The following is a 27,370-nucleotide window of genomic DNA, read 5'->3' as shown; positions in this document are numbered from 1 at the left end:
GTGATAGGTAGAAAAGTTAACTAGATTTTTCTGTTTGACAGAAATGGAAACTCAAAGCCATTGGTAGTCTCAGTGAAGAGCAGTATGATCCATAGAGACATTGCTCAAACAAAGACCTGTTCTTTGCAAGTCTTTGTATATTCACTGTATCTAGAATAGTTGAAGGTCGGAACTGACTTCGGAAACCCTGAACATTCTCTTCAAACACAGAAGGCTGAAGGGATGGATCAAAAAAGAGACTGAGACCATTTAAGAACAAAACAGGTATATTTCTATTGCACTACCTGATACAGAGGATAGTGTGGAATGGATGGATAGTATGAATAACAAATAATACAAATATATTTTATTTGAAATAAACAAAAATGCTTACACAGCTCAACAGGTCACTTGGAAACAAACTCTTGCTTGACTGGATTACTGAGCAAAAACAAAGCTGAAGCACAAACACCCTTCTTTTTTGACATGTATATGTACGTAGGTAGGAAGACACTACTTGGTTTTTTAAAAAACTGACCTTCCCTTAAGGCCTGGTCATAGAAGTGTAAACAATGTAAATGAATCCACCATTTAGTTGTCATATCATGTCTGCGCCACCTGTGTTTTCTGCGGTCACACATATACCTGCCAATACATCTAGGAAGGGCTGCTATATCACAGTTACATTTAAGTTCTTGGCAGACAGGACTGAAGAAAAGTAATTTGGAACAAGTTTTCCATCCTATTTAGAACAAATCACTAGTATTCCCTTAAATAACAGGTTGTCACAGAAAGATACTGCCTGGAAGGTATCCTTTCACTTTGGTTCATTTTCAGGTTTTGTTTGTGACTTACAGAGTGTTCGATTCATTTGCTCCTAGTACAATCCTGCCACGTGTATTAAAGCACAGATACCTATTATTTCTTCATCTGCATTTTTCAAGTCTGATGCTCTACTATGTCCCTCGTATGTCAGCAGTTCGTTGAATATTAAAAAAATAATAATGGTAAAACTCTGCTAAAAATGCAGATGTCTACAACTACATTGGTACTAGACGGGAAGGAGACAACAGGGCGGGAAAGCAAACACGTTCACGTGCGGGAATGTGGTTCAAGTCTTTGGATTTAAAAACAGCTTCCCCAGAGAAGGTGGCTATCATGGAATTTCCGGAAAACTTCCTTTGCCCGACAAAAGGACCTGAAAAGCCCCAACCCAAACTTTTGAAAACTACAGCTAAGCAGTGCTATACGTGATGATCGAAGCAGTCGCAGGGAGGATGGAGGTGTCTTCCATTCGCTACAGGCAATGGCACAGCCTCTGGCTGTTGGTGATCAGTACAAACCATGGAAGTACAGGTGTGATCTGAAGGATGGGGTAGAAAAGCACTGACCATATTACTTGTCTATACCAGTAACAGGGCTTCCTGGCTAGGAAAATTTTCTAAGCAGTAAAATGACTCCAAGATAGATCTCTCCATTATTAAATGTGGCAGAATTAAAAATAAAGATTTACAAGTAGATATAGTGAAAACAGAAAATTACAAGGCAGAGAACACAAAAGTATCAAGACAATGCTATTATAGGTTCAACAGTATTCCGTGAGGCTAGAAAACCTGTTAACTCTGAAAGCCCTAGCAAAATATCACTCTTGTTTATAAATCACTTATTTATCATATGGTCATATGTTGAAACCTTTTTTTCCACGTATTGAAGAATCCTACACTTAGCCTTTAAGCATTCTGCATTTCTTTGCCAATCTTGTAGCTGAGTATCTTGTTCCAGTCGATTTTGGTGCGGGTAACTGGAAGCTGCCGGCGCAAGGCCTTGAATGTGGTGTCTGACATTGTTTGATAGTTTTCACTAATTGCTGTCTGCAATAGATAAAGATAAGTAACTTCAACAGAAATGAGACGGTTGTGAATACGAAAGTAAATGAGGTCAATGGACATGCTTGAGTCCTCTAAGAAGAACAGACAGAACATACTATTTCTACTGAGTTCCTCTCCAATCTCTGAAGTGGGTTAAGAAGCCCACCTATATTATTTCTTAAACTAGGGCTACAGTCTCTTTCAATATCAAAACCTTGATTGAAGCACAATGCCAAGTTGCAAGGTTGCAAACTCTCCACACTTAGTAACACTTATGTTAAAAGGACAGAGATGTCTAACAAAATATGCTAATAGTAAAATAATAAGATAATAAATCTAGAAAAATTAGTTCTAAATCTTACCTGATACTCATTTTCTGCATTTTCTATGATTTTAATAAACTCCTTGGCAGTTTGGGCTTCATTCTAGTGGAGGAAGGAGGAGGGAAAAACAGGAATTTTTAAGAATGTGAAAGTAGTGAATACAAAGATAGCGAAGAGTCCATCTTAACTAACATTTGTACAATTGATAGTTTATCAAGTGTTCCCATGTACACTGTCTTTTTTGGTTCTCACAAACCTGTGAAGAATCCTATCATCACTTCCATTTTGCAGACATGAAAACAACCCTCTTAAGTGACTTCACCAAAATTATACAGCTTTTGAATGATAAAGATGGGATCTGAATCCAGGTCTTTGCCCCCAAAAGCCCATGCTCTTTCCAATCTATCACCGTATGCCCAAAAGGCATCATCATGTTTTGAGATTTTTATGCCTTGAAAATATCTCTGGTTTAAGATGACATAAACAGTGCCTTCAGGCATATCAGTCATATATGTTAAGCTCATGTACTCCTCTACTTGCTACTTACAATGCTAGACCAAACAATCATGTTTTGCTTTACATGACTCAGGTATAAAATGAATTGAATCTTCTCTTCCTTTCACCATTAAGTACAACAGAGTTAAAGGCAGGAGGATAAGATTTAATGCAGAGCAGCAGCCCCAAGGTTCTTTCAAATAGTCAAAACTATTTTGTTTTTATAATAACACTAAGAGAAAGATACTTGCCTTTTTCACTCTCACTCTCATGTATATACAATGCAGTTTCATAGAAGCTACACATGTGTGATGATCTGATCTGATCACTCTGAGGCCAATGGAATGTGTGAAGCACATTAGGTTCTTTCATTAAGCCAGACACTGCACAATTTGTGAAAATGTAAATCAATGCCATTCTTTCATTCCTTTTTTTTTTTTTGGTTTGAAAAACAGCTGTTTTCTATGAAAATGTTATTTAGGTTAACAACTAATGGGTTTGTTATTGCTATTAAAAAAAATATGTTATTTTTCCATTAATTTGAGAGAGGAAGGGGGGAGGGAGAGAAACACCAATTGGCCGCCTCCTGCACACCCCCTACTGGGGATTGAGCATGCAACCTGGGCATATGCCCTGACTGGGAATTGAACTAGTTTCCTCTCAGCATATGGGATGCCTCTCAAAGAACTGAGCCACACCGGCCAGGGTTGTTATTGCTATTTTTTATTAATAAAATTTTAACATTTCTCAGTTTTAATTTTTTTTTGCATTTAAATTTAAAAATTTCAATTGCCGTTGACTCACAATATTGTATTAGTTTCTGGTGCACAGCATAGTGATTTGACATTTATATACCTTACAAAGAGATCATCCCAATAAATCTAGTACCCATCTAGCACCATAGTTTTTAATTTCTAATAAGGTAAATATTGACAGATATAAAACACATAAACAAAAGCTACGTAAGAATGTGAATAACTTTTAGGAATATAAAGAAGTGCTTCAAATACAAGAAAGATTATGCCCCTTCTTTCCAAGTACACATCACAATACTTTTTGATGGAATAATCCTAAAAATGATGTTTCTCTAATGATATGAATGCAGCCTGAATAGATTTAGTTTGGGAATCTCTTTCCCTTGGTCGTTACTGAGAAGATGTTGCTGTCCTTGAGCAAATCTCTTAAGTGAGAAAGAGAAGTCTGAATTCTCTAAGGCCACTATTCTGAGTCAAAGACTTTGAACTAATATAGCTGGTTGGTTATATACTCTAATATGCTGCCAAAATTAAAGCACTGAAAACAAACGGAATTTCTAATAGCAGATTCAGTCCTTAGGATAAAAACTGATTTTTTAAAAAGAAACAAGACACAAATGAGACAGACATTAAATATTTCACACTCACCGAAACAGTTACTGAATCCTGTACATCTTTATGACTAACCAATTGAACATTGCCATCTTCATAATAGTGTACCTGTGTGAGACAACGTTGGAGCAAGTTTATGTGTAGTTCATATAGAAAGCTATTGCTAAGTTGTGTATTAAATATAATCATGTTCTGTTTAGAAAAACAACAAAAAACCCTACTGCTTAGGACACAAATCCATGCCTTAAGCCACTCCCAATCTTTACCAGCTGTGAACAAATAATTCATATAACCAATGGTAACTGACAATGGTGGTAAAAAATGCACAGAACATTCAAATTTAAGAATTCTCTCTTTCCTTAGCAGGGAAAACTGAATATTAAGTTCAACAAACATTATGTCTTACTGCATTTCAGGCACTGTACTAGGCATTATGATGCAAAGGTCTTAAATTATTCCACTCTTAACAGTATTAAAACAATTAAAATAAAATCATTAAACATTAGTTTTTCTCTGTGGAAACCAGGGAATTTTAATGGATCCTAATTCCTTATACATCTTTCCATATACACTATCATCAATATTGGTCAAATTCCAGGACTACCGCCTTATCCAACATGCATAACACCTGCCAATGCTGTTTTGTGATCCAGGTAGAAGTGTCTCATGAGGGATTTACTCTTCTAAGACATCATTAGAAGGGGATATAAACAGTCAAACTGCATCTAGGCAGAAACCATGATCCTATTAGAAACACAAGGACTTCTTCCTGGGTAACATGAACCCACTATTTAGCCTTAAGGGCCAAAAATAGGTGTCTTCTTTAATGGGGACAAATAACTGACTGTCCAGGTGGGCAAGAGGAGCTAGGCTTTCATACCGTATCAAAACCCTTAAAATATCATCTTTTGGCTTTTTAAAAGACGCTAAGAGGAAAAGACAATTTAAGAATACACTGGAAAAGCATGTAGTTGATAAATGCCTGCAATGCGTACATGCAAAACTCAGAATGGCCAAGATTTGGGTAAAAAAGACGGCTAAATAACGACATATTAAGTCTAAATTCCAATGGACAAGGACAAGGATATTCCAAATACAGGTGGTCACACCCAAGCACTAGTTCTGTTTCATTATGTTTGAGACAGCTGAAGGAAGACGGTATGCAGGGTACATCTTTTTTTTTGTCCAAGAATAAAGCTCATGCAATTGGTCTGAACTTCTGGCACATTTCTGAAGAGCTAGGACACAGACAGGAATATAGGGTAAGGACGTAAGTCTGGCTGCTTATGAACTCAACTGAAAAGTTCTAAAAATATCAATTTCATTATCTAATACACTAATGATATATTTTGCTTAAATTCTGTTTCAAAACAAAACGTTTTCTTTTTTGTGGGGGTGTCAAGCCATTTTACTGAGGGGCTGGGAGAGTTGTAGAGAAGCAGTGAGAAAAAGGAGATTCAACACCCATGGCTTGGCTGGGATCTCCCCAGTTTCACAGTTGCCAAAAGCAACAAAACCTTTTCCAGGTCACATCTGCTAATAAAAATTTTAACATGACTGTCATCAACATAATTCCTCAGAAACTGCTGCTTTCCCAGAACTACCCTTTTGCCTATAGAATAACCAAAAGGCTAAATATCTTAATGACTTTTCCATGTAATTCTCACACTGATTTTTTAAAGAGACATGTAAATGAAATAAGCCTATACTGAAAGTGTGATCAGACAATCTGTGGTTAAAAGGTATAAATGAGGTCTAGGTACTGGGCCCTGTTATAAAATCTTACCAGTAACTATCACTCTTTGTGATGTGTGCTCCTAATTTATAGGTTTGCATGGGCAAAACTGAAACACAAGTAATGATATCCTTCTAGAAGGAAGATAACTTACTTACATAAATTTATAGTAAGCTGCCAGGTTAATGCTGATGCCACAGTTACAAGATGTCTAGAGCATTAGACTACTCACAGGTATGGTTAACAGAAACAGAACAACAGATCTTAGGTTGGACTCCCCCAGAAGCAGACCCCGAGATAAAGATTTGACAGGAAGTAGTTTATTTGGGAGGTAATCTCAGGAAGCACTAGCAAGGACTGAGGAAGTGAGACACAGAAGGGAAGGAAGTGTTACAAGTGCATTAATAAGCAAGTTACAACTTGTGGGAACTTGACTTTGGAAGACTAAACAGAACATGTGTCAAAGTTGTCCCACCTGAGGGGTGATGAAGCTGACATATTTATCTCCCAACTCTTGTGTGGCACTAAGGACTGCTCCAAAGCTGTGAACTTAACACTTCCAGCTATCCTCATCTGAGATGGGCATGCTCCAGTGGCTAGGAAACGCTCCCAGGAAGAGAGTTGCAGCTACTTGTATAGCAGGGAGCTATCAGCATGTATGAAAAGACTGAGTACAAACATCTACATGTTTTGATGAAATTATACCATTTGAAAAGGTCGCTATTGCTGTTATTAAAGCAAGACAACGCAATATAATAGAGGTATAATTAGTATTGATCTTCTCAGTTATCAGTAACTGTTTATTCTGATCTTAAAATTAGTTGGGCTTAAGCATTAGAGCACCCTGAATTTTGGAAGTCAAACCTCTGGTAGGATACCAGAAGTCCAGATAGGCATCAAATGGGTTAACAAGCTCCTTATTCACCTGCCCATCTGTCCTGACACCAGCAGTAGAAATCTAGTCTGCTTGGTTAATTCTATTTCATAACGTGAGGAACTGGGCCATTCTCTCTAGTTTCTGTTTTATTTATTTGACTTTAAAATCTTCTGTCACTATTGCAAAATACACAAACAATAAACTCATTCATGTAGCTTTCTTCAGACCTAAGTGTTAAGTTTTATTTACATGCATATGTACACACTTAAACAAGTTAATATGCATGAAAGACCATAAGTAAGTTCCAGTAGCTGCTATATAGCACTTCTTAGTAATTATTTATTTTCCTATTTCCAAGAGCTGTTACTTGGTAATTCCTGGGAAGACCTTAGGTTCTCTTTGAAAGGGGAAAGTAGCAAGCAAGCAGTGCTCTCCACATGACTATCCTTTATCGGGACAGAAGAGCTGCTGATTCCTCAGGAAGGAGGCTTCTATTTCTATTTACTGCCACTGATCTCCCTTTGCATCTACTTATAATTGTCCCTTATTTTCCATAATAGAACAAATTCCAATTTGGATGTTTCTGTGGAAGATGTGACACTTTAACATGGCCTATTAACATGTTGGGAATCTCACCTGAATCTTAAGTACTCCAACCACCTGGGCTGTAGGTGGTGTGATGGTGAACTTCCATTCTGATCTCCAGCGACCATTCCTGTTTAAAGAAACACACACACATCACTGTAGAATTAGCAATAAGCATAAATAAGAGGGGATTTCCCACTGAGGCAGATAATTTGGGGAAGAGTGGAAAAAACCGAGTCATTTCTAGTTTAACAAACCCAAGGCTCTGTCCATTCTAATATAAGTTTGTATACAAGTGGCCTAATCATAAGCTTTTCCAAGTTATTTTGACTTTAATTTTTTTTATATTGGAGTAGAAAACCATGCCTATTCTGTTCATGGGAGGCTCTTCCACAAACAGATGTATGAGCTGCTGAGTTATGCAATTAACTAAAGTATTATTAACCAAATCCAAGTAAAACTCAGACTTACTTTTTTTAAATTTATTTGATTTTTTTAGAGAGATAGAGGAAGTGAGAAAGAGAAACAGAGATTTATTGTTCCACTTATTTATGCATTCATTAGTTGATTCTTGTATGTGCCCTGACCGGGGACTGAACCCAAAACCTTGGTGTATAGGGACAACGCTCTAACCAACTGAGCTACCTGGCCAGGGCAAACTCAGACTTTCAACTGGGCACTTTATTAATCAATTATTCTCACTCAATATGAGACTACTTTTAAAAAAATTATAAAATCCTAGCAGTGAAAGGAATTTAAATGATCATGTCTAAATCTCTCATTTTGTAGATAGGGCTCTAAGTCGAACACCTTATCCCAAGCTAGTAAGATTAAAAATCACATTTCAACTGCTGGTTGGGTTCCTTTCCAATATAAATTAGATACAAATACACGAGAACATCTACTTTCTTACCAGAAGTTTTTAGGCTGAAACTGGTGACTTTCAATACATGCAATAATGGTCTGCTGTCCATCTATAGTTTTAGCATAAACCTATTGTTTAAAAAAAAAAAAAAGTTAGATTCCAAAAACATACTTGATCTGAACAACAAATGCTGTATAAAAGCAGTGTGCTCAATCGCTAAATCTTTTGGGGAGACAAAGAATCAGACAGGGTGAGCTGAAAACTCAAAGCAGAACATATTAAATTCTAGAGGAGTCAGTGGTACAATGAACACAGAGAGAAATATTCCTCCTGGTTTAAGGTACAAGGGAGGTGCCAAGTTAGGCTGAGCACTATAAGACAGATGACATTCTGAAAAGCAGAGACTGGGAATAAAAGATGAGCGAACAGTCTGGGTAGGAAACTAGGGGTTTGCTATATCTTTGTTTGTTATAGCTCCTCCAGAACTGAATAACCAATATTGGTTAGGAGACCACTGAATTCATCTTGGCAGTAAGTTAGGGTGGTATCAATGGACAGCAAGATGCAGAAGCACAATGGAAAGTCTAGCAAGTGAGGGGCAAAAGCAAGAAAGGAGCAAAGTCCTTGCATGCTTGGATGACTAGAAAGATGGTGGTGTTATTAACAAATTGGGAAATTTCGATGGAGATGTCCAGCTTGGAGTTAGAAACACCAAGTGCTCCTTAGTGTGGGAGAGGTGAACAGAAATGTGATCACCAAGAGAAAGCAAAAAAAAACAAGAAAAGAAAAAAAAATGCTTTAGTCCACGAAATGTTTTACACGTGTTTTCCCTTGCTCTAATCAATCTGGTGAAACACTGCTATCATCTACAGATGGTAAAACTGAAGTTCACAGAGCTTCTTGCCCAAGGACATTCGGAAAGTAAGTAGCAAAGGTAGAATCCAGACCTAATGCTTTTCTGACACCAAATTCTGTTACTTTCCCTACATTAAATAAGCTGAGAGCAAAATACAGTAATGAGGTATATCTATATTTACAGAAATAGGAGGACTTAAGTAGACAGAGTAAGAACAGTTAGAGGGTGCTGACGTAGGAGTCTAAGAAAACATACTTTCCAGAAGTAGCTGGTTGGCCTCAGTGTGAAATGCCATACAGAAGTCAAGGACCAAAAAAAAGGACACCAGGGCAGGCAATTCAGGAACCATTAGGACACTCAGAGAGCGGTTTCTGCAGAACAGAGACTAAAGCCCAAATCCACAGGGTTAAGAAGCAGCTAGGTAACAAGGAAATAGTAGAAGCAGAATGCTCCCTAGTTTGGTGGGTGGGTGGGTGGGTGGGTGTGGGTGTGTGTGTGTGTGTGTGTGTGTGTATGAGAGAGAGAAAGAGAGAGGAAGGGCAAGGTAGAAAGAGAAGTAACTTACAGAATTATGACTGAGGAAAAGGTTTTTCCCCTTAAAGGCAGGAGAAATAAGAACATTTCTAAGTAAAGAGGAATATATCAGAAGAGAGAGTCACAGAAAGACATCCTGAAATAGGACGGTACGAATAGAAACAAAGACTAAGGGTCCTTCGTCCTCAGAGTCAATGGGAGGAAGAGAGATCTGAGCGTGAGAAGGGAAGAAAAGGCTTCCTGGCAGTCTCAGTCCTATTAAGACGCAGGGGACTAGATGTCTGTTTAAGGACAGGGAAAAGTCTGAAACATACTACATAGAAAATAGACTACTGAGATGAAATTAAGAATTACTAAACAGAAGAGCAGGGATAAAAAGACAATCAGGTACAGCAGACACTGTTATAACAATTCCACAACCTCTTGCTGCTCATTTCTTAGCTGAGAGAGCAATGAGAAAGGACACAGCAGGTTATTCACTGGGAAAGCTCTCCAAATTACGGACGGGTAGTGACAGACTTTGAACAGGGAACAGGTTAACAGATGACAAGTTGAAGGTATATTTAGAACTGAATAGTCAATTTCTAAAAGAGTGTGTTATGTCTCCCTTTGCAATACTGGATTCCCAAATGGAATTATGTACTTATCCACCATAAAGGGTTTTCTCAATTATTTCAAAACAAAACAAACATATAACGCCATCCAACGTTTATGCAGAGCTTACTTTGTGTCAGGCACTTTCCAAGCACTTTACATGCATTATTAATTCCAAGTCTCACAATTCTCTGAGGTAAGAATTATTATTTCCATTTTACAGACGAAGAAATTGAGACACAGAAATGTTAAAGGATTTGTGCAAGGTCACACAACTAATTAAGTGGCAGGGCTAGGATTCAAACCAGTTAGCATGGCTTTGAAGTTAAACAATATTCTATACCGCCACTAAACTCATTATCATTACGTATTTAAAATAGCCTACCTGACATTCTTCTTAAAAACATGCCACAATCTCACAAAGGAGAAATCATGGTATAGCCCAATTTATCATTTTTTTATCTAAGAGGTAGTAAAAGAAAGTCAAATTACCCATGATTTTCAAAAAACTGTTGAGTTCAAATAGTTTTGACTATCCAATGAAGCATCTATGTACAAGTATAAGTAGCTTTGTGTAAAGATACCTACAACAAAAAGTCATAAATGTGGCCAACAGCTCTCCTGACAATCTTAATTTACTTTTTGCCACATATAAGCTAAAGACCTTTAATGATGTTTTTTTTTTGGAGAGGAGTAAGGTAATTTCTGACGAAATGTGAAATAGAACACACTGAGATTTAAATTGTTTATGCATTGAGATTAAGAAAATTTCCATATAAAATTTTCCATTTATACCCCTTTCAAAAATTATTCAGGGAATAAAATGCAGAGAAGACTGTAACTAAGAAGAAAGAAGTGATGTGTGGCTGCTAAAGGACAGGTAAATGAAAGAAACACTATCCAATAATGAAGCAGGCAGATACTTAACAGTACAGAAGCCGTTGGAATAATGATCTTTCACATAGGCCCTTAAAGCGCTGTCACAGGATTCTCTCCAAGACTTCAGACCTCCATCTGCTTCCTCCGGCTGGGGGTCACTTGCTTCTTTCCGTAAGTGATCAAACTTAAAGGAAATTTTGTTTCTTGGGTCTAAAAATCTGCTATTACCCAGGTCACCGTGTTCTGTAATTAAGACCTTCCAAAGAATAATTACAAATATGAGTAATTCTGTAAAAAAGACAGTTCTTGTCACATTTTACGAAAATTCTGAAAAAGTTAACTTTTAAAAAAAAAAAATGTCCTTATTGATTTCAGAGAGAAGAAGGGAGAGGGAGACAGAGACAGAAACATCAACGATGGGAGAGTCATTGATTGGCTGCCTTCTGCAAGCCCGACTGGGGAATGAGCCCACAACCCGGGCATGTGATCACTGGATCCTAGGTTGATGCTCAACCGCTGAGCCATGCCCGGGCAGGCTAAACTTTTCTACTGTTTCATTATTACTCATTATGCTCATTATGATTCACGTTCCATTTCCGATTACATTTTTTTTTTTTCCATTTCATTTATTTTAATTACTATGTTCCCAATGCGCAACCCACTTCAGTGCCTGCAGCTTGCAGGCAGAGGCCAGACAACAGTTCAAGGCCACGGTATGCTCTGGCCTGGGGCACTAAGAGAGAGCCAGGGGGATGGTTTTTTTTTAAAGTTAACCTTTAAACCCAACCTAGAAATAATCTATATATATAGTTGGCACTGAAAATCAAAGTCAGATTAATCTCACGAATTTTATCAATTGTTTCCTTTCACTTCTGTTTATGACATTTAAGTAAGGGCTCTAGGATCATTGCTTTGTCTTTATGTTTGCTAGCACACTCTTCCTTCCCAGTTGTTGATCAGAATAATCCTGTCTGGTTTATTACAATTTCCACAGGAACTGTATGAAATCTATTTGAAAAACAAATGTTCCCATATCATTTGTATTTCTTATTCTGGTAAGCTTTCCATATTATTTATATTTCTTATCCAGAAATGTGGCATTTAAATCTATTCAGTTTTCCATGTATTTCTCTGATTAAAATATGTGAGTGATTATGAACTGTGTGGCAGGCTCCTGCTAATTTCCTAATATTACTTTCTCCTTTTTCCTTAATAGAACTGCAAAGGTTTTCAAGGCAATGTGTCTAATTAAAAAACTGACACTTCCCAGCTAGGAACGATATATATTCTGGCAATAACTTATCAGTGGAAGGTGCTTCTGGAATGGCCAATGGTGCCTTTCACACCTACTTCCTTTTCCCTGCCTGTTTTCCCACTAAATTTAATGTCTCCTGTTATTCTTACCAAAGAGACTTAGAAATAGGTAGAAAACCTGTATAAAACTCAATTCCTTTAATTGTTTTGTTAGTGGTAGCTAGCTCTCTTTTCCTGTCAAAGAAACTCCTAGTGTTATTAAAGAGAGGAAGACTCTCCTAATATGTAGAATAGTCACAAAAGCTATGAAAACTAAGACATGAATTCATTCAGCATCGTATAGTCAGATATCTACTTTGGTTTATAGGACTTTTATTACCTTTCAAGCATAGCCTATGTAATAAAAACAATTTTTACCTGATCTTCATATCCTTCTATCTTCACAGGCGTGAACTGATCCATGTTATACTGGGCAAATGCACTGTTTTTAAAAAGGAAAAAGAAAAAAGGAAGGGGGGAGATGGGGAAATAAAGAATTATATATAAATAAACACAAAAGGTATTTCACATAACAGTAAAAAAGAATGAAAACACCCGCTGGTCTTTTCCCCTGTACCTCCAGGCAACTGGTGACATCATAAAGCCTGGTCTTTCCCCCTTTATCTCCAGGCAACTGGTGATATCATAATGCCTTCCAGCTTTCTGCAGGAACTCCTCTCCACAGCATCACAGAAGTGCCCTAAGCTCTGACTGTGATTTCCTTTTTCTCTCCACTCCTAAGCTCCAATACAGCTCCCATTTAGACAGGTCCTAAGTTTTAAGCAATCTGGTTACTGTGAAATACCAAGTTTTAATCGTTTAGATAGAAGCTTTCAGTAATTCAAAAAGAATCTTCAACTGATGCACTATTTTGGAAATGTTGTCTTCTTTACTCTGGGCTCTGAGGTAGGAGAGACCATAATTAAATGTAGTGGAAGGTGCCCTGGCCGGTGTGGCTCAGTTGGCTGGGCATCGTCCTGGGCACCAAAGGGTTGTAGTTCAATGCTCCGATTTCCAGTCAGGGCACATGCCCAAGCTGCGGGCTCAATCCCTAGTGCAGGAGGCAGCCAACTGATGTTCCACTGTCACACTGATGTTTTTTTTCTTTCTCTCCCTCTCTGTCCAAAAATCAATAAAAATATTTTTTAAATAAAATAAAAGTACTGGAAGGCATCTGACATGGGGAGAGGGTGAGGTGAGAGCTGAGCATCAGTCAAGTCTCAGAGGAGAACCTAAGGCAGAGTAGACATTAAAAAGAAAAAGATATAAACAAATATTCAAAGTACATGCCTAATATTGTTTATTTGTTCAGTGCTAGATTTACCAAACTCTGCATTTTCATTGGCTTCTTAGTACATCTTACAAAGGAGTCTAAAGATAAGGCAAAAGAAAGATGGACCTAAGCTTCAGTGTAAGAAAGCCTAATACACTGATAGTCTTATCAAGTGCCAGCCCTCTCACGGGATTCGCTTGCCAATGGAAGAGTTAAACTTCTCTCCCGCCCAATTTTAACCCGCTGAAACACCTGCTAGACCACTGTTTTTAAGCAAAACACTGAACTTCCCCCAGACTTTTCAATAGAGACCAAAGTAACAAATATTTAAGGCTAATCTTCAACCTTCTCATCTGAAGTTACTGTTGTGTCTATTAATGAATCATTTCCTTGTAACACCACATCCCCATGTAGTAAAATAAGTCCTAAACACACTGGCTCTTGAGAAAGGAATATAAATTGTGTTCACATTTATTAATTTTAAAAAAAGCTTAAGAATAGGGAATAAATAAGTACTTCACTCTAGGATATGTCTTAAGACTATAGATTATGATACCAATGCCCAAATTTGTTAACGTGGGCTCATCCTTGATTCCTCTCTCTCACCCTTCACATCCAACCCATTAGAAGGTCTTGTAGGTTCTACCTTGAATATATATCGGAGTCTGATTCTTTCCCACCAATCCTACCACTAGCACTCCAATTTTGATTTACAAAAAATAATAATAATATTAATTATCTACTCTTTTTTGCTCCAAAGTGACTTTTTCAAAAATTAGGTGCCTATACCTGTATATAAGGATTTCTGGTCCCAAGAATTAACCAATCAGATGCAACCTTATTATGTGGTGTGACCAATAAGATACAACTATTATATGACCTATGTATTTATGGGTCAAGGCAGGGCACTCACACTGGACCGATATTGCTGTATTGGCTGTTTTCATTTTTTTAATTTAACAAGATTTTCAACCTTTATCATCTCATGGTACACATAAACTAATTACTAAAATTCTGCAGCACACCAAAAAAATTATCTTTTTGCTGATCTGACAAAGTATAATTTTGATTTATTCACACCGTATGGCTATTGTTGTGTTGGCTGTTGTCATTTTTAAATTTGACAACCTAAAGGAGGAGGGAGCAGTGCCACCGATTAAGTAGTCAGAATGTTTTAAAGATTGAGGCACACCTGTTGAAAATCGCTGCTCTAGTCTAAACCACCACCATTTGTCTCTGAATCACTCAGCCTTCTAAGTACTCATTTTACTTCAACCTTTGCATGCCCCTGCACAGCAGCCACTGATTATTCTAAGAAATAAGCCTCATCATGTCACTCTCTGTTCAAAACACTCTAATATTAAATTTCCTATCTCTCTCAGAAAAAAACCTACTCTTTACATGGTCTACAAAACCCTACTTCGTGCAGGAGTGTTTGGAATTATGAGAACGGTTCTGGTGGAAATCCAGGAAAGAGGGTAAGCCCTAGGTTTTTAGGCCGCCTTCATTTTACAGAAAAGGCAATAATGCTGAGGATGGTGATTACTGAAACATTTACTGAGCACTAACTGTGAGGACTAGGGCCAAGGGGCCAAAGCACCTCATTGTGGAAATAAAACTGAACTCTTCATTTGTATAGAAAATCAAATAACTGAGCACAAGACAATTCTCCTTTAGCAAGGGGTTTTCTAAGAACCTAGAGTCCATAAGAACTAGAATATTAATACAAAGCTTTATTGTCAGTATAGTTAAAACTATTGAAGCATTTGAACTACACACCAAATTCTACTGTCAATCCTAATTAGAAATGGGACAACAGGCTTAGGATGCACTCACCCTTGAGTCTCAACATTCCCCCCCAGCCCCACCCTGCAGTACCTTACCAAGTAGAGACAAGATTTATTTTGGGAAGCTCTCAAGGATAAAACTAAGACCAATATGGCAAGCAAATTGAAGAACTGGCCTTGTGAGGTAACAAATTGCTTATTATTAGAAGCATTAAGATCAGATAACCATCTGTTGACAAAATGTATACAAAATTCTTTCAATGAAAAGGGCAGAGGGAAAGCAGCGGCTGAACCAGCAAATCATTAATGTCTTTTTTTTACGGCAGAGTCTATGCATCTAAGAGAAACTAGCATTAGAACGTTTTTTCAGTGTGTGCCTAAGTCAATGTATAATCAGAGTATCTTTCATGATGATAATTAATGTGATGGTGTGCAAATTTTAGGTTTGTAGAATCTGGTCCCAAAATGAGTTCCAAAAAAGCAGTATGAACAGGGCAGGAGAAGATGATTGTTTCCCAGGCAGCAGCTCTTATAGTTAACATCTAAACCAATTATATTTCATACCAAATGCATTCATAATTATCTGGTGCTCTACATCAAAATCCTTATCCCATCTCCCCACCCCACCCTTTCCCAGACATTATCCAATTGTTTTCCTCTTTACAAAGGAACTCTGGGCCAGTTGGATTGACAGTGACTGAAATAAAACTTTGCACTCAAGAGTAAAGGAGAGTAGTGATAAAGCCAGATAACAGGGCCTTGAAAACTAGACAATGTTTAGATTTGAACAAGACACAACAAACAAACCCCACACTGCTGTAATTTTTTAAAAACAAAGACAAAATGAAAATGATATTTTATAAGGATTAGTCTGACGGTGATAAGAAGTCAATGACTGAGTAGAATAATCATGCTATTATTCTACAGTTAATTCTTACCATAAAACTACTTCATGAATATGTTATTCTTTGGCAATTTGAGAAGCATTTTCATTCCTCAAATAGCAGCCTAATCTTTCTATAACCAGAAGTTTTTAAAAAATTCAACAGGAGCTAAGAGAACTATAGAAGAAAACCTAAAGAACTATAGAAGAAAACCTAAGAGCCAACATTAAATTCTGCTGTAATGGGGAAAATTTGTACCAAAATAAATAAATAACGGATAAAATCACATAAACTTTAAGGAAGTAAACACTCTGGAGGAACATGTTTTCTCTAAGAAAAAACAACTAAAATTGCTAAAACCAACTGCTTTATTTTGAAGTGGTTTAAGCTTAATTTTCAGGATACCAGTTTACTATCAACATACTTTATAACAGTATTAGAATAACGCTGTAAGTTCATTTGAAAAGATACTTACTGTGCCGCCCCTTCCCTGAGGAGATTGTCATTATTAAGTAGTAGCCGAACATCTGAGGAAGAAAACAATGTTAAAAGAAGTTAAAATTACAATGTTCATAGAGGACAAACTTGAGAGATTTTTGCAGATTTCTAAATTAAATTTTAAAATTTTAATTTATTGATTTGAGAGAAGGAGATAGGAAGAGAGGGACAAAGAGAAACATCGACTGTGGTTCCACTTATTTATGCATCCATTGGTTGCTTCTTATATGTGCCCTGACCAGAGCCCACAACCTTGGAGTAGTGAGACAACCTGTTAACCAACTGAGCTACCTGGCCAGGGCTTTAGATTTTTTAAAAATCAGACTTTGAAAGGTCAGTCTTTGGATATACTGTATCTAAAACTGCAAATGAATAGATGCTAATGTTCATAGATTTGCATACAAGTACTTATGGTGTAATAAATAATCTAACAATAAATTCTCAAGGAATTTCATAGCAAACGAAAAACATGGTTTACAGAAGGTTAAAGTTAGGACTGTTAATTTTGTATCTAAAGAATCCTTTAAAATTAGATTAAGAATTGAAGGCTTATCTGCACTTTAAGATCAAGAAAGCTGGGCACAATCCAGTCAGTGGCAACTGAGCAATGTTTCTCTCCCTCCCTCACCCTCCTCTCTCTCTAAAATCAATAAAAACATATTAAAAAAAAAAAAAAAAGACAGTGAATAATATGGAAGGTTGTAAATGTATTGGAATAATGATCACCAAACTGGCTGTGACTCAGAATTACCTGGGAGAACTTGATAAAACAGATCCCACCCCAGATCTAATGAATGAGAATCTTGAGAGGACATTACCGCTGAAATGTGTAAATTCAACCAGCTTCTCCTATTCTATGGTGCTTCCTGAGTGAAAGCACTGAAGAAATTTAAGCTATGATTTATAATGACATATAAAACTATGAAAACAATATCAAACTACTTTAAATCTTTACTCACATAAGACAGGTATCCCAATTTAAGGGTTAAGACCATGTTTTTGACTCAAACCTCAGTATGCTCTGACACTTACTAGCTGGGAGAACTGGGTATGTTATTTTAACCTCTTTGAATACTGATTTCCTTAGCTATAGCTATAATATGTTGTCAGGATTAAAAAAGATAACAAGTACTCAATAAGTGCTCATATGCTACTAAGGAGGGCTTAAATAACTAAATACTAATCTTACTCACCGTTGAATACTTCATTAAATTCCCCGGGTGGTGCATGAGTGATGAATTTAGCAGCTATGCGTACCTAGAGAAATAAAATTTACAGTAGGAGAATTATGAAGAGTAATAGATAAAAGGAGAGGAATTAGCACATTATAATATTTTCATTACATCCCTTGTTTAAACCTTCAAGTCTTAGTTGCCTTATATTCTCCATTATTACAATCTTCATCAGTAACTACAAACAATAGCAACGTTTTTACTACCACAAAAAAAAGCTTTCCAAAGAGAAAAAACTCACGGACACAGATTGCAGTGTGGTGACTGGCGGGGGAAGAGGGGAGGTGGAGGCGGATATACGGGGGGCTAAACGGTGACGGAAGGAGACCTGACGGTGGTGAACACACAATACAGTGCACAGATGATGTGAATGAAGACAATGGCAGATGGAATGTGGACAGGTTAGACATATTGTTAAGTGAAAAGTAAGATACAAAAGAAACTGGTGGAGGGGGGAGGGATCAATGTGGGGGGGAGGGGACATCTGTAATACTTTCAACAATAAAGATAAAAAAAAAGCAACTGGTATATTGTCTGCCTCTCAGGAAACTGGGTGACTGGAAAATGGGTGGGAGGGGACTTTTTACTTATGCCTTTTCCTACCATTTTAATTTTAAGCACGTGATTATAGTTCCTATATATCTAAAGCAAATTTTTTAAGCAGAGGAACAGAATCTAATAAGAGGAAGAATAAACGGGACTGGAATACTAATGAACAGGAGAGGAAAGACTAAGGGTGAAAAAGATCATGCCAACATTCTGAGCTTGTGTGACTAAAAGAGTAAATAATGGGATGAACACAGGAGGTTCTGATGAAGAAGGGAAAACAACAGTGTATATTAAAATTATCACCTCGTTCAGAATTCCCCAAGTAGTCAAATTGTCTTCAGTATCATGACTCATTTCCCCTACCCAGGCTTTTTATTTTCAGAAGCTGATCCATATAAGGATATTTATTTATTTCAAGAAGATGAGAGAGCCTAGACTCTTAACCAAAGATTGTGCATTAAAGACAGAAAAGAGCAAATGATACCTCATCCTAATGTTTTCTGGGCTCTAAAGGAGGGGACTTATAGCAGATGAAGAAAATACTTTTATCAGGGGTTTTGTAAGGGTAGAAGTATATACACATAGTCATTTTGGAAGGCACAGAGCTTTCAAGCTTTATAGGATTTACTAGGAAACATGCTCCCAGGAGGGTCATTCCCAGGAGTGACAAAGCAGGGTACCAGTAATGGCAGAAGATGCTCAGAGATAATGAATGCCCAAAGAGGCACCCAGAGTGTGGACACAACCGGAACACAAATGTCTAGAGATTATAAGAAATATTTGGGGGTGGGGGGAGGAGAGATATGAAGGAGCATGAATTGGGGAAATGTTAGAATGAATGAAGGTATAATTGATCTCTTTCATACCAATAGGTTGTGCCTACACTATGTACCTACACTATGTACACTATGTACCTGGTCCTCTGCTAGGCATTAGATAAAGACATGGTTTCAGTTACCAAGGAAATCCATTCTGTTATCAGGGCAAATGTGAGAAAGCAGACAATGACAGAAATTACTTGAACATTTGAATGTTTCAATTTTAAAATAGATTTTTTTAAATTAAGAGTTTGAAAAAGTTCATTAAATTTTGCTCAGTTTCAATTTCCCTTACCTCGCAATTTTAGAAAACTGAGGCCTATAGAGGTTAGTGATTTTTTCCAAAATCGCACTGGTGGCTAGAAGCTCAGCAGTGAGGGGCCAAATCTCCTGACACTCAGAATCCTTCTTTCCCACTATACCACAAGATCTCATTTATAATTCATTAAATGGAGGCCTCTAGTCTGTTTTTTCCATTCATTGTTACATGGAATAAAGTATAGTGAAAAAGCATGGCTTCTGAAATAGACAAACCTGGGGTTTCAATTTTCTTTACTTTGCTTAGCATGAAGGCTGGTCCTAATAAAACAGATAGATGTTCTAAAAGAAATTACAATTAACCTATACTCTTAACCAAAGATTGGGTATCTGAGTTTGGACCCTGCTTAGACTTTATACTACTGTCCAAGGATTTTATAAGAGTATATGAATACTATTTGGCAAAGCTAACTGAAGAAAGGGAAGATAAAAGAATGGTGGTGCTAATACTAATTGGTGACTTGCTGGAAAATGCCATGGGAGATAAGCTTCAGGGCTTACTTCATCTTCTAAGGGTTAATGGCTCATCCAGTAAGTTAAAGAGGCAATCAAAATCAGGGAAATCCCATTTAAAAGTGTATTTTTCACTAACAGGGCTCTTTTGTATTCACATACATTTTCCACATCTCTCCTAAGTAATTTTGATAAACCTGTTCCTCAAAAAGGCCGGGCGTGGCTCAGCGGTTAAGCATCGACCTAGGATCCAGGAGATGGTGGTTTGATTCCCGGTCAGGGCACATGCCCGGGTTGTGGGCTCAATACCCAGTCGGGGGTGGCAGGAGGCAGCCAATCAATGACAACTCTCTCATCCTTGATGTTTCTATCTCTCTCTCCTCCTCCCTTCCTCTCTCTGAAATAAAATATATTAAAAAAATAAATACATAAAGTGCCTCAGAGATGGGATCATTGTCTAAACTTAAAGCATACAGATCCATTTATCAGTTATGCTATCTTTGTGGCTGTACACAAATATGCTACTAGTTAGGCCGAAGGGGAAAAATATGCTAATCACACTTTGTCAGCCTTAAAATTCTCTCTGCATTTATGTTTTTTAAAATGCTGAATCAGCTTTCTGTGCCTTTAGTGCTCTTGCAAAGGCGATGAACGTGTTTCTAAAACCCGCCTGCCAAATGTTCTGTAAGAAGTGTGTCAACCCCACAAAGTAACACAGAACAAGAAGGGCAAAGATCCTCTCTGTATACATATGCAGGGACAGTGGTGTTGGGACAGGAAGCAGAGTGACTATAATGGGTATACTAAGCTGATTTTCTGCAAAAAGGGGAAAAGTACAAAGAAGATTGTGCCAAGGCTTGAACGTGTGGAGCCCAACTGCCCATCTAAGAGAATGCTGGCTAGTAAGACACGCAAGCATTATGAACTGGGAGAAGGTAAGAAAAAGGGCCAAGTAATCCAGTTCTAAGTTTCAGATTTTGTTTTATTATGTGAGAATAAAATCTTGAGGATAAAAAAAAAAAAAAAAAGCTGAATCATGAAATAAAGAAAACAGGCATGCAAAGAACCCAAACAAGTAGTTTGTCTCATATTTCCAGTTTACTAATGATGGAATCTTGTCATTTTGGTCAAGTTAAGCATTTGGAACCAAGTAACTGAAGGGTCTTAGTAACCAGAAGAGTGGAGCTCATTCTCAGAAACTGAACCAGAGGATAAGACTAAAAGCATTTATTTCTACAAGTTATTACACTTTCTACTTCCTGTTTTATTTAGGCTGCTCATCATGACCATTTCAGGTAACAATGCAGAAGTTAGAAAACCCAACTTCCTCTTTATAAAGTGTCAAAAACTTCAGCAGCTATTTACGAAAATGGTTCTCACTAGCTTTTATAGAAATACTTACAAGGAAACCAGAGACCATCATCTCTGTGTTCAATGCTTTCAGAAAAGGTAACAAAGATAAAAAGCTGTAATATGTATTTGGCATCATGACATACATATGCCTTTAAAAAACCCCAAGTCAAATGTAGTTGAGGTCTTAGCTAAAAACAGAAAAAAAATGGCAACTTTAGAGTTCCTTCAAGGAAGAATCAATACAATTTAAGGCTAAAAATGTTTTTAAAAATTTGTTTGTAAAAGTGCCTTGGTTGTGAAAATTTTATAGGATAAGGATCTCATTTAAGAGTTACTTATGTTTCCGAATGCTAAGATACTCACAGCAACAAGTCTTGATAGAAAAACACTTTCTCAATTTTTGAATTCAGTTAAAAGGAAGCAGAAGCTTGGAGGAGGGGGCAAGTTAGTTATGGAGCTAAAGAGAATTGAAATCTTACAAGTCAAAGATTTGTACGATTTCCTTTTTACTTACAGACCCACAAAAGAGAAATAGTTTCATCTCTGTGAATAAGAATCTAATAAAATTTCAGAAATCTCAAATCATATGGACTTACTAAGACATTAACTGTATCAGTCACACTAATGAAGACAATGTGGTTAATCTAAAAAGTTTACTGAACGTGAAATTCACCAACATGTTTTGGCAGATTTACCCTACTAATTTTGATTTTCCTTACTGTCATTATTAAAATTAAGCAACAAGACAGGTATGATGGGAGATAAGAGGAACCTGGTGAGATCTGATAAAATCAACACTATTAATGTTATTATACACTGTCAATTGAGATAGCCAAAGACATCTCAACTTGCACTCTGAAATACATATATATTTCCCCAAATTTAATTTAAAAGGCATTCTAATCCACTATGGGAAACAAAAGACACAATTCTTGTCCTAAAGTGAGTAATCTAGTGAAACCATTCTAATTTCTACAGGCCCTAAAATCACTTAATTACCAAAAAGCCTGACAAAACTGTTAAGAAAGGTGTGCAGTTGTCGGAAAAAAGTTACTCCCCCTAACACAGAATTATGCTCTCGTAGTTAAGACACTTTTGAAGAAATAAGTACACAAATTACACACTGACAAATTCAACTATAACCAAAGACACCCCAGTGGAGCATCAAAGAAGGCACAATGCATGGTCGAGACTGAATGTGTTAACGTGGGGTTTATGTGCCTATATAAAACCCTTCGGGAGTTAAAAAAAAAAAAATCCTTTGGCTAATCTCTTAATCCGTTAACAAGAAACTGACAACTATTTTTCAGTTATTATCGTTTAGAGGATGTAAGACGCAAGGGATCGAGGCATTGCGGGGCCCTATGTACAGGCATCCAATCAAGGGAGTGTCTGCAGGGTGCTCAAGTTCTCCACCAAATGTCCTGAGGCTTACACATTTATTATTGCGAATTAGTCCAGTTTATAGCATGTGAGGAGAGAGATGGATGTGTGGAGAGGCGGCTACCGCGTAGGGACCCCTCGGTCGTGGAGTCGTGACAGCAAAATCACTTCCTGGGGGAGGAGGAGCGAAAGGGAAGTTAAGAGGCCACCCTGACCAGGAAGTGACTCGCCCTGCACCAGCCTCAATCAAATCTAAAGATGGGGGGGGGATGGGGTGAGACCCAACCGCTCAGGGGTGAGACCCAACTGCTTAATTCGTCGCGACATCACCATCGGGGTCCCCTCTCTTAATCACAGAGAAGACTCCACAGCCGCGATTCAATAAAGGGAAAGTCTCTTCTCCTGCAGGAACGCCGCCGGGCTGTGCCTCAGGCTCGGGAGGAAAAGAGAGTTGAGAGATGGGGAACTGGGGCCACTGGGAGCCAGGGGAAAGACCCTCAGGAGGAAACCGTCCCAACTGCGGAAGGCGTACGCCAGCACCGGCTAAGACGCTTCTTTCTCCGGGGGGCCCCTCCAGGGTTCCCACCGCAGCCGCGTCGCGCCCCCGATCCCTGTCGCGGGAGGAGGAGAGAGAGAGAGGAGCACCCCTTACCTTCTCCTCATCCGACACCCGATCCTCGAAGTCGGCCATCTTGGGCTGCTCTGCCCCAGCCCGGCCCGGCGCGAGGCAGGCCGAGAAGGAAGCTGAGTGATGGCATCACCGCGGGGGCCGACGGAAGGGCCCGCCCTCCCGGAAACGCCGACCCGGTGGGCGCCATGTCAGTTTCGGGCGCTGGGGCTGGGCGGGAACCGTGCTGACCGCCCGAGCCCCGGAACTCGCCTTTGCCTTAAATGATTTTAAGTCTCATGTCGTTCTCTCTGTGTTATATTCATTGCCCTAGTCATCTATGGGACGCGGGGAGCCCGTTTGGACTGCTCTGGGCGCCCGAGCTCCATCCAACCGAATAGCAGTTGCTACTGCTATAGGCTTTCCCAGTATGTGATTTCCATGGCAACGAAGTCCAAATGGCTCAGTGCTGCTCGATCCCTACTCGATCGATAGCTTTTCGAAGCCTGGGGGCGGGGGAAGGGGAAGGGGCGGGTTGTGACCCTTGCTCGTATGGGAAGCAAAACCACTTCGGGGTCACGCCTCAGTCCACTTTCTCCAGAGTGGGTGCCGTTATCCGCCTCTTCCCACCCTTGGAAAGAATAAGGTAGCCCGGGCCGCTCCTTCCCCGTCCAGATCTCGGCCCCCTATCCCCAGTACGCGCAGCCTTCTCCGAGGCCCACTTCAGGTCCGCCACTATCCCAGGATTCCCGACTCCCCGTTTCCTGCCCTTCTCCCCTCCCAGCGCAGGGCGCTAAGGGAGGGAGCGGCAAGATGGCGGACGGCGGCGGTCTGGGTGAAGGCGCGCCTGCCGCGGCTGCTCCTCCTGCGCCTGCTCCCAGCCTGAGCCCTTCGCCCGGCTGGAGGGAGCGGCTGCGGGCCGGGCTAGCGGGGACGTGGGCCTCGCTGTGGTTCGTGGTGGGGCTGGGGCTGCTTTACGCTCTGAGGGTCCCGCTGAGGCTGTGTGAGAATTTGGCTGCGGGTGAGAGGCCCAGACTTCCCCGGGGGACGGATGGGGGAGCCAGAAGAGGTGCCGGGGGCAAGGGCCAAAGGGCAGAGGTTCCTGGCCACTGGAGGGCTGCGGGGAAGGAGTCGGTGGCGCGCGACCCAGTGGGTTCTTTTTCTCTGGGGCCGCAACCCCGCCGCGGGCTGTCAAACCCGGGCTGCAGCTACGGGCTCCTCCCGGGAGTCAGGTCCGCCTCCCTGCGGGCCCGGTTCACGCGAGGAAACGCCACCGCCTGACAGGCTGTAAGCTTCAGGCGAGAGGACAGAGGGGAGAGAGAGCGCGCTGGCAGACGTGGATGCAGACTTTATACCCACGCCCCGCCGCGGGTGGGATGCCTCGAAAACCGGGCCCTTTTTGAGTCTCCCGCCGCTCAGCCCAGGGCGCCCAACCCCGGCCGCCGAGATGAGTGCGTCTGTATCCAAGACCTAAAAAAGAAAAGCAAGTGCTATGATCTCAGCCAGCCCTTCTCAGGCTTTAGAATAGTTCTGTCAAGACACAGTTTTCGTGATCGTTTCGTCTGTTCTTTGGGCTTTATAAGAGAGAGAAGTGCAGGTAGTGGAGAGGAGAGCCGCCAACAGCAGCGCGGGGCTCCTTGCCGAGCCCTCTCGCTCTCGGCGTTTGCGGAGAGCTTTGCTGTGTCGTCGGGACCGAGTTGGGGTTCGGCGAACCCCCTCCTTCTGCGGCAGCCAGGGCCCCTTCCCGCGTCCTTGCAGCTCCCGCGCTGAGCCGCAGCCTCAGGCCGAGACGGAAGTAATTCTGTCGCGTCGTGGCTGTGACGGTCGGTACCGTGCTTTATTTTTTCGGTGGCCAGAAAAGGCAGACGTCCCCTTTTCTATTCCACGAGATGGCACGAAATACGGACATAACGCTGTGAAATATTTCGGACTTTTTAGAACATAGGTGTATAACGTAAGTTCCGACATAACTAGAACAAGCGAAACAAACCGGCCTTGCTGCGCTGCTTGCAGGAGCTGACGTGGTGGTGTCTCTAACAGGTTAACCAAGTGCTTCCTGCCGGTTTTTACACTCAGTGAAATGTTGTTCATTGAGTTTATCATTTTTCTACGTGTTAACTAGGTACACGCCGTTTAGATGAGACTAGTTAAAGATTATAAATTTTTATTTCTTCGTAAAAATCCAAAGAATTCATGAGACAGTTATTTGAAGTGAAGAGTCTGGTCCAGACTTTCAGTGAGTCAGATGCAGGGAGGGAACTCTCCCTTCCTTGCTCTTCTCTTTGTGCCTTTTTTTCCGGCTCTAACCAACTGAGTGAGCTACCCCGCCAGCTGAACTACCTGGCTAGGGCAGGGCAAAATTTTTAAGGGTAGGCTACATTGGGACTTTAAAGGAGCTTTTTAAAAATGACAGCGTTCTCAAATGAGTCTCATACTAGATGTTAATCCACTTATGTTCCTCCCCCTTCTCATAAAGACACCTGCATATTTGTAACTTGAATACTTTGAATTTGCAACTTTTTAAACTTTGATTTTTTTTTTTTTTCCTTTTGGCAGTGACAGTATTTTTAAATTCATTGACGCCCAAATTCTATGTGGCACTTACAGGGACATGTTCTTTGATATCAGGACTAATATTTGTAAGTAGTTTCCATTTCCTTCATGCTTTTATATTTATCTAAAAATGAAATTTCTTTATACAGTTACAATAATTATAAATACTTATAGATCAGCATCCTCAAAATCTGTTCAGCATTTGAAAAACCACTGCATCTCCTGTCCACTTTAGAGATTGACAGTATTCATTTGTGTATAAAGGACTGTTGTATTCTGTAGGGGACTGAGGTGGGTTGCAACCAAATGCTTTCAGGGCCCAGCTTGGTAACAAAATCTAGTGAAATGAGCACAGTGTAAGAATTGAATTCCTTATTTATTTTGAGGACTGAGTAAACGGTACAATGCATGCTCCTTCATTGTCCATAACAATGAAGGGGCTGAAGCTGATTGTTGCCATGTAGACTTGAGGACCATTATTACCAAATCTTCCAGTTTTTCAAGTTATCCCAAGAGAACCTGGATACACAAGTTTTCATGTAAAATCTCACAGTACTTTAATGTTGGCAACATAGGGCAAACTAAAAATTTATCTGTCTTGAATTCAGCCTATAGGCTGCCAATTATCTTCTCTGGAGGGTTTAAGAGCAGGGATTTGGAGTCAGGTTAACCATCACCTTAGTGGTGTGACTTAGAGCATGTTAATTAACTTTCCTATGCCCCAGTTCTCATGGGTGTAAACTGGGGGGTAATAACAGTATCTACTTCATAGAGTTATGAGGACTAAGTGAGATAAGGTGTGTAAAAGCTTGTAATAACCTGGTAGCTCACACAGAGTGAACATTTAATGAATTTTGGCTTTTGTTATTCTGAGAAGTCCTACAATAAAGAAGCCTATTTAACTTTCATTCAGCTTTTTCTTGTCTTATTTGACATAGCTAGCGTTTTTAATTCAAAATGCGTGTGTTTTTTTTAAATTTATAATCTTTATTAACATTCCTAGGGACTAGTGTTTCCTAGAATAAACTTTGGAAAATTACTGATACACATAAAAATCTTAGGAAGCATTCATTATGATATGCATGGCCAAGAAATTTTTCTCTACTTTTTTCTCATCTCTAGGTGGTGCTCTCCAGCTATAGTAGAAATAGTAGCATTTGTATTGGAGTGTTTTGGCTTTGTCTTTTTTATAAGGACTAACACTTGACTGTTTTGTTAAAGTGAAATGCCGGACAAGAAAGGGATTTTTCTCTTGACTTAAAATAAATTATTGAGGCATTCAGGATGAAAACTATGGATTAATATAAGCCTCAAAATTTATTGATTTATAAAGCCCACTCATATTTAAGCACATTTTAGCATATTTAGTTAATAGCATGTAAGAATCCACATAAAGACAAAAAACTATCTTT

The 27,370-nt window shown here is 39.3% G+C and overlaps 2 protein-coding genes and 1 non-coding gene across 10 annotated transcripts in view; 1 reads left to right on the top strand and 2 right to left on the bottom strand.

The window, feature by feature from the left end:
* Window positions 1–248: 248 nt before the first annotated feature.
* CAPZA1 (capping actin protein of muscle Z-line subunit alpha 1) lies at window positions 249–23,531 on the bottom strand. Its single transcript, XM_016223418.2, has 10 exons — window positions 23,451–23,531; window positions 17,886–17,949; window positions 16,670–16,721; window positions 12,629–12,692; window positions 11,007–11,213; window positions 8,143–8,222; window positions 7,281–7,359; window positions 4,069–4,140; window positions 2,210–2,272; window positions 249–1,850 (listed from the first exon to the last, which is right to left on the bottom strand). Exons 1-10 carry the CDS (start codon window positions 23,487–23,489, stop codon window positions 1,710–1,712), a joined length of 861 nt encoding a protein of 286 aa, XP_016078904.1. The 5' UTR covers window positions 23,490–23,531; the 3' UTR covers window positions 249–1,709.
* On the bottom strand, window positions 11,605–11,745 carry LOC148090850 (small nucleolar RNA SNORA42/SNORA80 family). Its single transcript, XR_015716141.1, has one exon. It is a non-coding gene; the product is annotated as a small nucleolar RNA SNORA42/SNORA80 family (small nucleolar RNA).
* Window positions 23,532–24,218: 687 nt separating the features above from the next.
* ST7L (suppression of tumorigenicity 7 like) overlaps window positions 24,219–27,370 on the top strand; it is a 98,365-nt gene continuing 95,213 nt past the window's right edge. For 7 of the 8 annotated variants that reach the window (XM_016223336.2, XM_087827600.1, XM_087827601.1 and 4 more), the window contains exons 1-2: window positions 24,219–24,426; window positions 25,962–26,044. In XM_016223336.2, the coding sequence (XP_016078822.1) occupies window positions 24,219–24,426; window positions 25,962–26,044 (291 nt within the window). The remainder of the gene's footprint in view (window positions 24,427–25,961; window positions 26,045–27,370) is intronic. The other variant, XM_016223338.2, reaches the window with a different exon arrangement.

The sequence above is a fragment of the Miniopterus natalensis genome, chromosome 19, assembly GCF_054644295.1.
Source record: "Miniopterus natalensis isolate mMinNat1 chromosome 19, mMinNat1.hap1, whole genome shotgun sequence".
Taxonomy (NCBI): domain Eukaryota; kingdom Metazoa; phylum Chordata; class Mammalia; order Chiroptera; family Miniopteridae; genus Miniopterus; species Miniopterus natalensis.
The sequence above is the reverse complement of the archived record's forward strand: the minus strand, read 5'-3'. Positions and strand labels throughout refer to the sequence as shown.